General features: G+C 42.3%; 2 protein-coding genes across 6 annotated transcripts in view; one reads left to right on the top strand and one right to left on the bottom strand.

The window, feature by feature from the left end:
- Window positions 1-656: 656 nt before the first annotated feature.
- On the top strand, window positions 657-1,718 carry PNMA1 (PNMA family member 1; the record flags this gene model as incomplete). The annotated part of the gene is made up of 1 exon (XM_081127524.1): window positions 657-1,718. The coding sequence occupies one exon, from the start codon at window positions 657-659 to the stop codon at window positions 1,716-1,718; it is 1,062 nt and encodes a 353-aa protein (XP_080983650.1).
- A 2,689-nt stretch (window positions 1,719-4,407) lies between these two features.
- DNAL1 (dynein axonemal light chain 1) overlaps window positions 4,408-10,418 on the bottom strand; it is a 30,298-nt gene continuing 24,287 nt past the window's right edge. For all 5 annotated transcript variants that reach the window (XM_081121988.1, XM_081121992.1, XM_081121990.1 and 2 more), the window contains exon 8: window positions 4,408-9,287. In XM_081121988.1, the coding sequence (XP_080978114.1) occupies window positions 9,247-9,287 (41 nt within the window). In that variant the 3' untranslated portion in view covers window positions 4,408-9,246. The remainder of the gene's footprint in view (window positions 9,288-10,418) is intronic.

The following is a 10,418-nucleotide window of genomic DNA, read 5'->3' as shown; positions in this document are numbered from 1 at the left end:
GCCGCAGCCCGCGCCTCCACCGCCTGCCTTCGGTCGTCGGCCGTCCTCGCCTCCCAGAGGGCTCCCTGCACCCGCGAAGAAGCTGCTCGCGGACTAACCCTGCCGCCGCTGCTGCGACCTCAGGACGGACAGTGTCCCCCTCCAGGAGCGGCACAGCCCTCGCCTGCTGACAGCTGCTCCTCCGCCTGCCGAAGGCCCGGCTCCGACCGCGAACGCCGGCTCGACCCCAGGAGCCGCGACAGCCCAGCGCCCCGGCGGCGGAGGCGGCGGAGGCGGCGGCCACGCCCCCACCCCGGCGGCCTCGCAGCCCCGCGGCTCCTTCCTTCGCCACCCGCCGTCGCGCCGAGCCTCCTGCGCCGCGAGCCCCTGGCCGCGGTCCCCGGCCGCCGACCCCCACCGGAGACGCAAGATGGCCGCGGCCGCGTGACTGGGTGACTGAGCCTTCCCGAGGCTTCGCTACGAGGACTCGGCCGGCCGACTGTCTTGGGGGCAGCGAAAGGACTACGGCGGGACTCTGGTGCCGTTTGTTAATTGTGGTTGCGTGCAGCTTGCCTCCCTCGGGCATATTTGGGGGTGTCTGCTGTTGTCCTCAGCCCTAGAGCACAGGGAGCCAGCTAATCCGTATTCGTAGAGTTGGGCCCGTGATAGTTGGGAAAATGGCGATGACCCTGTTGGAAGACTGGTGCAGGGGGATGGATGTGAACTCCCAGAGAGCCCTGCTGGTCTGGGGGATCCCAGTGAACTGTGATGAGGCTGAAATCGAAGACACCCTCCAGGCTGCGATGCCCCAGGTGCCCTATCGAGTGCTTGGGAGGATGTTCTGGAGGGAAGAGAACGCGAAAGCAGCCTTGTTAGAGCTCACTGGCGCCGTGGATTACGCGGCCATCCCCAGGGAGATGTCGGGAAAAGGGGGGGTCTGGAAAGTGGTCTTTAAGCCACCGACATCCGATGCTGAATTTTTAGAAAGGCTGCACCTCTTCCTAGCGAGAGAGGGGTGGACCGTGCAAGATGTTGCCCGTGTCCTTGGGTTTCAGAACCCCGCTCCGCCCCCAGGCTCAGATATGCCAGCAGAGATGCTAAACTATATTTTGGATAATGTTATTCAGCCTCTTGTTGAGTCCATATGGTACAAGAAGCTGACGCTGTTCTCGGGGAAGGACATCCCGGGGCCCGGGGAGGAGACCTTTGATTCCTGGCTGGAGCACACTAATGAGGTCATAGAGGAGTGGCAGGTGTCTGATATAGAAAAGAGGCGGCGGCTGATGGAGAGTCTTAGAGGCCCCGCCGCTGATGTCATCCGCATCCTCAAGACTAACAACCCCGCCATAACTACGGCCGAATGCCTGAAGGCACTGGAGCAGGTGTTCGGGAGCGTCGAGAGTTCTAGGGACGCGCAGGTCAGATTTCTGAACACTTACCAGAATCCGGGAGAAAAGTTATCGGCTTATGTCATTCGTCTGGAGCCTCTGCTGCAGAAGGTGGTGGAGAAGGGGGCCATAGATAAAGATAACGTGAACCAGGCCCGCCTGGAGCAGGTCATTGCCGGAGCCAACCACAGTGGGGCCATTCGAAGGCAGCTGTGGCTGACCGGGGCTGCGGAAGGGCCGGCCCCCAACCTCTTTCAGTTGCTGGTGCGAATCCGAGAGGAGGAGGCCAAGGAGGAGGAGGAGGAGGCCGAGGCCGCGCTCCTGCAGTTGGGCCTGGAGGGGCACTTCTGAGCCCAGGAAGCGGAGCTGCAGTGCAGACCTAGATAACAGCTTTGTCTCTGTGCTGTCCTATAGGTGTCTCTTAGTGAAGTCTTGTTTTCTGGGGGGGAAGCCAGGCCTGCATATTCATGGAGCAGTGAAACCCAGCACCCTGAGCCGTGCGAGTGAGCCATGCCAGCGTGCTAAAATGCCAGGTAAAGGCTTAGACCCGGGTGCTCAGTGCAAGCTGTCATCGTGGCGTCATCACCACTTGTGAAAAACGTGAACTTGTGACACTTCTCATCGAGGTCCTTAAATGTGAAATTGCACGTTCGGATGTTTATTTCAGAGCCTGGCTAACACCAGAAATGTTCAGTAAAAATGTCAACTGTTAATACTAATGATGTGAATAGTTTTTGTGTTTACTGTAAATGGTTCCTTATTTATATTAATGGGAAGAAATGTGAATTCGATATTCTTAGTGATTCAGCTTTACAGTGCTAATTTCTTGGTTTTCATCTCTAAACATCGGGATCAATTTAATTGAAAAGTATCCTGAGACTACAAAATAGGGTGTTAGAAAAATACTACAATTAGAGAGCTGTGTAAATTAGAATTTTTCACTGTATAAGATACAGATATAAATCGCATGGGGAGGTTAATATGAACCAGTTACAGTATCCATTCCCCCGTTTCAAATCTTTATCATTGAATAATAGTTCTCTTTACTCGTGCTGGTTCTAAGTGTTCTAAATTTGAAGTTATCAAATACATGTATACAAATAAAATATTTTAAAAATTCTAGTCTTTTTTCTGACATGTATAAAAAATCTCATTGTAATTAAGATACATATCTTTTCTCAGACTTCCATGTCACTAAAAAAAAATCTATTATTTTATCTAAGTTTTATATCATAGTATGTACTTTTAATGTACTCAATTTTTGCATGTTTTCTACAAGGCAAATGTTAGGAGGCTAAATAGGTATAAGTAAATATTAACTTACTATAAAATGTTAGGAAATCCTGAAATGGAGTTTAGCCATGTTTTTCCTCTCTTTTTAAGTTCCTTTCAGCTAAAAGTGTTTAACTGCAGGAATAACACTGTAAAGTGAGTGTTTCGGTTTTACAGCAGCCATTTTACATCAGGATATAAAAGGATATATGGCTTAAAAACATGTTTATTTGACTGCAGAGATTCAGTGACTGAAGATGTCCATCTTTTGAGATCCTAGTAAATCCAGAAGTGATTACATGAACATAGTGTTCAGTGGGGGTTTTCCCCTAGTAACAATGATTTAAAATTATAGCCCACCTATTGTAACAATCGTAAGGTAAAAAATATATTTATAAAGGCTAATATTGGTATTTGTTTTAACAGATTTTTCTATACACTCATCTCCTCACTTCCCACATGACATCTGTCCTTCCCTCATGCTCTTCTCTGAACATACACATCTCCATATATTTGATCCCCACAACAGACAGGCAGATCTCTCCCGGGAAACATTCCTCCTCTCCCCACTCCATCTCACACAGCTTCTCTGTCCACACCCCGGCGCGCACACTGCCCTCACCTCATAACTCTTCACACATTTGTCCTGCCTTCCCCACAACACTCCCTCATAAACGTGCTCCCTCCTCTCACCACACACACGCTATACCAGTCTCCCACCCTGTCATACATTCCCATTTCTCCACACGCACACACCAACCAGCCACCACATATATGTACACACTCCCACTCTATGTACATACACACATAATGAACAATGGGTTCTTCATATTTTTTTAGCCAATATGTTTTGGGCATCCTATATCTGCACATAGTGATATACCTTCTTTTTATAGGTGCAGAGTTGACTGCATTTTAGGAGGGAGGGTCATCTCCTGGGATTCTATTATTATATATAACAATTGTATATATCTACATATACACATAAACATTTAATACATACATATGGTATAAAACAATGTCAGGATTCTAGATCTTTTGTTCTAGAAAATGATGAACTTAAAATAATAATGAACTATTTTATGATCCAAATTAAGGTTTTCTCTTTATAGGCTCAAATTAAAATCTTTCTGCTTTTTGAAGGACAGCAGCAAGAAACATAGCCTCATAAGCAAATAACTATGGAATAAAGAAGTAGAAACTGCACTACATGTCCCGTTCTGGGACCAAAATAACATTTGGCTGATGGCACAGAACATGTGCTGGGAGCACGTGTAATGTTACTGCTGTTGCTCAGTTCTTCCTGTTTGTTGCATTATCAAAAAGGGGCTGTCCACCATCAGGTTACTGAGACCACAAATCAAGGGCCTGTCAGCCAAACTGAACCGTGGACACTTCTGGAACTAAGGAGAGGACTAGGAATGAAGTGCAGTAGTGACTTGCTGTACCTGTAAGGATTCTTTCCAGGATGCTGATCACTTTGAAATGGTGCCCAGAGAACTGGGGAAGACTTACAGACCTGGGAGAAAAAATCATTGGTAGTGAACTACTGGGGGTGGGGGTGGGAAGAGGCTAGAGAAACGCGTCAGTTTCTCCCTCTCTTGCTCGCTCTCTCACATGCACACACACACAAAGCTGTGAAATATGTTATCCAAAGACTGAATTTCTTTGGAACAGAATATCATTTGAAGTTCAGATAGTTGCTCTGTATTAGCTAAAACTAATGGTTATGTAACTAAAAAAGATACAAATTAGTTTTTTTTATAAAATAACACAATTTATTACTATTTTAAAACAAGTCTCACAAAATAACATTCAGAAACAACATTTCTAAATAATTTAACACAATAATTTTAGTCATAAAGTTCATGCTACAAAATTCCTGCATATAAAAGATAATTACCAAAGTATTAATAGATGTTAATAGATGTTAAAATGTTCTTCAGAATGGAGTTGGTTCTAGAAGCCAAAGATTCTGGAATGATGCTCGTGATCATGGCTGCCACCCTGGGAGAAGCAGCTGGCAAAATGTGTATTCCTTATAGCTACCAACCCCCCAGTCTTTTGATGGGATTGATCCCTCTAGGCAATAGCACCTCAGAGGCAGGGAGGGACCCTGCTGATCAAAGAAGCAAATAATTTCCCACCCTCCTAACATTAGCCACAACTTAATTTAGCCAACATCTAAATTAATTTTTTAAATCTAGATGTGGGAAAGATAACTCACAAAGTTTCTGAGTCGGAGAAGTCTACTAGACACATCCTCCCAAGGATGACTGTCAATGTAGCAGACATGGAAGGTGACACCAAGTGGGGAAACGGAAATCTTGGCTCTGATTACATCAACAGACAACTGTTGCAGAGGTGGGCTTAAAGCGAGCAAGACTGAGTTCTGACTCTAATATCCACATGCAGGCAAGGGATTTACCCATCTGCCCTGTGGGAGGACTTCCAACCAACATCCAGTTCATAATGTTAAAGTGCAAATCTACTGAAAAATAGTTTACTCTCCCCCACCCCCTTGTTAAATTTGCCAGATCATAATTTGGTGGGCTGGTTCCTCTCTAACCTGCCCAATATGGGAAATTAACTGGAATCCAGTTATGACATCTCCAATGTCAAGTGAAAATTTATCATAGGTCAGAAAAAGATAAGACAGTCTAGTTTTTCCTTTCGGTATTCTTCCTTTGCAGCCACTGGTTTATTAAAAGGCAGGAATAGAGATACAGATGTGAGATTTCTAAAGTTCAGTGATTTTAAAAAAACAAACATCCCCTTAAACTTTTTTTATTGCACCTATTTTATGGTTTTATGAAAAAAACAACTCATGCTAGAGTGACAATAAAGGGATATGGTCAAGTTGGCTGCGTCAGAAGCGCCGACTCTGCTACACCAAAGCTCGTTTTATACTTAGCTATTTACAGACACTTTAAGCGGCCCAGAGAAAGATGTGTGCCAAAGGAACTAATTTCTGGTAAAGTATAGCTTGCAGTTTAGCAGTTTTCTCCCTTTACCACTACTTACAATATAAAGCCTTTGTGACTAATAGACCCAGTTAGAGATACACTACCTGGATCGATGCTGGACACTTCCCCTCAGTTTCTCTAAGTTAATGATTAAGTCCAACCTTTCTAGTCCTGCACGTTTCCAATTTAGTCCTAAGAGAAACCCAGGCAGAAGATTCTGGGTCACAGAGATAACTACCTTCAACTACATACACATCACCAACTCTGAGAAGAAGGCAACAGTTAAGATTCATTTCCTATTCCCCTTATTCTACTTCAAGCCACTGGTGAAAGATATCAAAAGAAGCATCTATTCCAGTCAAAATTCCTCTTTCCAAACAGAAACAACATTTAAGTGTCTTATACTACACCTCTCTTTGTGGAATGGATCCAATAACCATTCTTCTGATCACATCCAAAATTTGTGTCTACACCAGCTAACTCTCACATGTGATTACCAAATTTTATGAAATATTTTTCTATATTTAATGACTGCTACAGTCTGTAAAATCCTGTGCATTACTGGACAATGAATGAACACTTAAAAATGGCAATCTATTTTCTAAAGTATACTTAAAATGTTAAATTTTAGAGACAAAGCAAATCTAACATAAACTTGGATTCTGTTGAGAGTAAGAGAGAGGTAGGTTAATAATCACTGTCCTAAGATAAGCAAAATGTTAAGAAATAAAAGTTGAGGGGGAAAAATAAGTTAAACCTTCCAGCCCTGAGTTTCTAATGTGATGTGAGAATTATTAAAATAAGCATTACAAAAAAGGGAAACACCAATAACCATTTCCTTCCATCCATGATTATTAAGTACCACCTTCTCTCATATAACAAGTCAGGTGGCATATGGCTAAAGAGTGAAAAATAAATGGACCCTGGACTAAAGGAATGTTGGTGTAAAGCACTGGTTCTTAACTAGGGGTGAATCTGTTCCTCCCCCTCTGCTCCAGGCGACAGATGGCAATGTGTGAAGACATTTTTGGTTATCACAACTGAGAAGAAGGTTCTTCTGGCATCTAGTAAGTAGAAGCCAGAGATGCTGCTAAACATCCTATAACACACAGGACAGTCCCCCACAACATTATGGAGCCCAAATGTTGATAGTGCAAAGGCTGACTCTAATTTAAAGGAACAAGCTCCTATCAATAGAGAACAAAACCTTTCAAGACCTGACCAGTTACGCAGCCACAAGCTTCGAGTTCGGGAACACAGACAAGCTGAATTACTTGGTAGGCTGGAATCAAGTTTCCTGTGGAAATATTAACATACTAAACTGATTCCAGAGCTCCACCATCATTACAATAGAGGAAATTTAAATGATCCACTAAAATGGCATAATGCTTTAAATCAGGAGCACAGAGAGAACCCCAGTATAAGTAGGTTAAAGATCTAATCCAAGAAGCATAAATCAAAGATATTAAACATCAGCTATATTTGCAGCAGTAAAGGATGAGCTAAGGAATGACTTGAGAGAATATTCTGAACTTCTTAATACACCCTATCTTCTATTTTCTAATCGCATGGATTCTTGGTTTCATTCCATGTAAAGGATGCATAGAAGTCATTCAAATATTTGTTAAGTAGAATTGAATATGGATTTTGTGTGAAATGGACACAGAAAGCACCTTACATTTATCTGAGAACTACCAGTGATTAAAGGACATTAAGAAATGGGGAGAAATGGGAAATTTGTTTCTATATTGCAGAATTAAAAAAACACACAAAACACAACAACAAAAAACTAAACACCGTAAGCCATTTTACCAAAAAAAAAAAAAAAAAAAAAAATCAACATGAAGTCGTCCATTCCCTGTTACATTTACTTCCAGAGTAACTTTTAGAAAATACACCCATATATAGCAATATGGCTTCAAGCTTGCCTACTGGATGAAGTTCATACTATAAGAAAATCATCTTCCCTCTTAGCTTCTGGGTCTTAAAATCACCGAGGAATGGTCACTGCCTATGGCTCACAAAAGAGGTACCCAAAGGCTTTGAATATATAAGCAGTCAGAGTCAAGCCTTCTTCCTATCAGGCTATGAGGAAGAACTAAAAGGAAGCTAAAAAGTGTTGGGTGAATTTTTCCTTTTTAGAACTGATTGTCGAAGCAGTGGTCCCTTTTGATCAGCGTGACTGAAAAATCATGTAATTCCTATGTAAATGACAGCTGAAAACTTCTGAAACCCAGGACTATTTATGTGATCACTTTTTAAAAATGAGTCCTCCCTCTTTGACTGATTTTACACAAGTAAATGGGGAAATGAAATCAATAGTCTCTGGTTGAGGGACTTCAGGCACAATTTGGTGGAGGGCCTGTGACTTCCTTACTGCAATCTATCAGTGATTCGGTCCTGGCCTGCTATGGACTCCATCTGGTTACTGACTACCACATCTTGCATTTTCCAAAAAGAATTTTTTTCTTATATGATAAATTCTAAGCTCTGCATCCAACTATTGCTTTGCAATTCTGAGGGTAAATCACCTACAATGCTTTACAGAGAAAGCAATCTTCAAAAATATTGCCATTTGCCTGGGATCCCATAATGAAACATCTCTTTTCCCTCCATAACCACTTACATAATTCATTTCAAGAGCTGTTTAACTTAAAACTTTTCTAAAATATATTTTGAAATACTAAATTTAATTTATTGAAAGGTACCAGATCCAGTCTTTGGGTTCTCTACCCTTAGAACAATCACTTCCCCCAACGTAACAGTCAGCAGTCCAAAGTTATTAGGGCAAATTTTGGCATATATGAATGGCCAAGATTTAGGTTAGGAATTCAAATATAACTACTGCTTATCTATATTTCCTTATATCACATACAAAGCTATAAAACCAAAAGTGTGCCTAACGTCAGGTCCACATGGGTAACAAGGCCACAGTGCTGGTCAAAGGAATAGCCATGCCAGTCACTTTAACCACTGACCTGGGTCACAGAATGACTGACTGGCCCTGCGCAGGGACTCAAGTGGCCACACATGTACACACAACCTAAATTCCAGTTGACAATGTACACATTTTTTGAAAAACAAATAAGTAAACATAACATGGGCTCTAAGGCCTCCAAGATATTAATTTTTCGTTTTTTCACCACAGCTTTTTCACTCTGACTTCGGAGTCTTGCTTCTATGGCTGCTGCATTTCTAAGAGGAACCTCCTGTCACCACGCTGCCTTGGGAACCAAAGGCATGACACTTGTGCTTCTGAGTCATAAGGAGGCAGACCTTCAGGAAAGATGATCTACAGATTCAAAAGTTAAGTATATATATTTAACTGCTTGACCTAAAAAAAATGAAGAACCACATTTGTTCTTTTCTTAAAAATGATTGTTCGGTCTATAAAGATTTCAGTAGATGGAGACTGACAACAAAAACTGAAAATTTGTAGTTTCTAAAAAGAGGACTACAATATATAAAGTTGGTGTTACCATTTGGGGGAGAAACACTGTATAGGTTAAGGAAAAAAACAGAAATCAGAGATTTGTTTTATCTTAAGAACCTTCCCCCCACATAGCATCTTTAAAATAGACAATTATACAAAACGTATCTACTGTTCTGATGACACTGAGACACGTGAGCGGAAGCAGGGCCTAGTTCTCCTCTTCCTCGTCTTCTTTAATCACCGGGGTGCCTAAATGAAAGGGAAAGGCTCTGGTCACTCCCAACAGGTCGCTAAAATTCTAAATGAAAATATTTCCCCGTTAACCTCAGAAGCTCTGAAATGCTGCGAAGTGTGCCGTAATAAAAGTAATTTCATAAAATCTCTTTAATTTCAAATTACCAAACAGCCTCTCAAGAGAATTCTCAAATGGATTAATATAAGTACTTATGAATATCTGGCTCCCTGAATGGAGAGTTGCAAATAAAAATGCCTACAGGTGTCAGGCAAAAATACAAAGCTCCTGCCCAGCCGGGCGTGGCCCAGCAGTTGAGCATTGACCTAGGATCCAGGCAATCGGGGTTCGGTTCCCGGTCAGGGCACATGCCCGGGTTGCGGGCTCGATCAATGACTCTCTCATCATTGATGTTTCTATCTCTCTCTCTCCCTCTCCTTTCCTCTCTCTGAAATCAATAAAGATATATTAAAAAAAATAAAAAAACAAAGCCCCATACATACTGAAATTTTGTATGTTAAATACAAAGAAATATTCTTCATTTCTCACAATCAAATATGCAATCCCAGGATGTCTGATTTTTTGTTAGTCCCCTAAATATTAAACATTGGTAGTAAACTGGGGGCGGGTGGGAAGAACGAAAGTATGGAAAACAAAACACATCTGCAAGCTCTCAGCGGGCCAAGGGCAACCCATTCCTGAGCTCCGGCATCTGAACCTGCCCACAGCCTTACCTCGTCAACTATTTAGTCATAACTCTTTAGCCGGTCACCCTCCAATCCAGCTAAACTGACCAACTCTCTGTCTTCCAAACTCATCCTGCACACTTACACCAGGACTCTTGGTTAACAAAGCTCCTCCATTTTGAAATGCCCTCCCCAACTATCCTTCCATCTAGATCCTACCCTTAATCAAGAACGAACTCCAATGGCCCTTCCTCCGAATTCCTTCTTAAATGAACACTTATGTTCTTCATGGCAGTGAGCAGAATTTTACCTCTCTATACTCCCCACAGCATCTGCTTGCGGGGTGGGGGGGTGAGTGAATGTTTTATTGAAGTATGACATACATACGAAATATAACAACACACATGCAAAATACACAAAGTATAAAAAATATGTACAGATTGATAAATGTACACAGAGAGA

The sequence above is a fragment of the Miniopterus schreibersii genome (genome assembly GCF_964146895.1).
Source record: "Miniopterus schreibersii genome assembly, chromosome: 1".
Classification (NCBI taxonomy): Eukaryota; Metazoa; Chordata; class Mammalia; order Chiroptera; family Miniopteridae; genus Miniopterus; species Miniopterus schreibersii.
The sequence above is the reverse complement of the archived record's forward strand: the minus strand, read 5'-3'. Positions and strand labels throughout refer to the sequence as shown.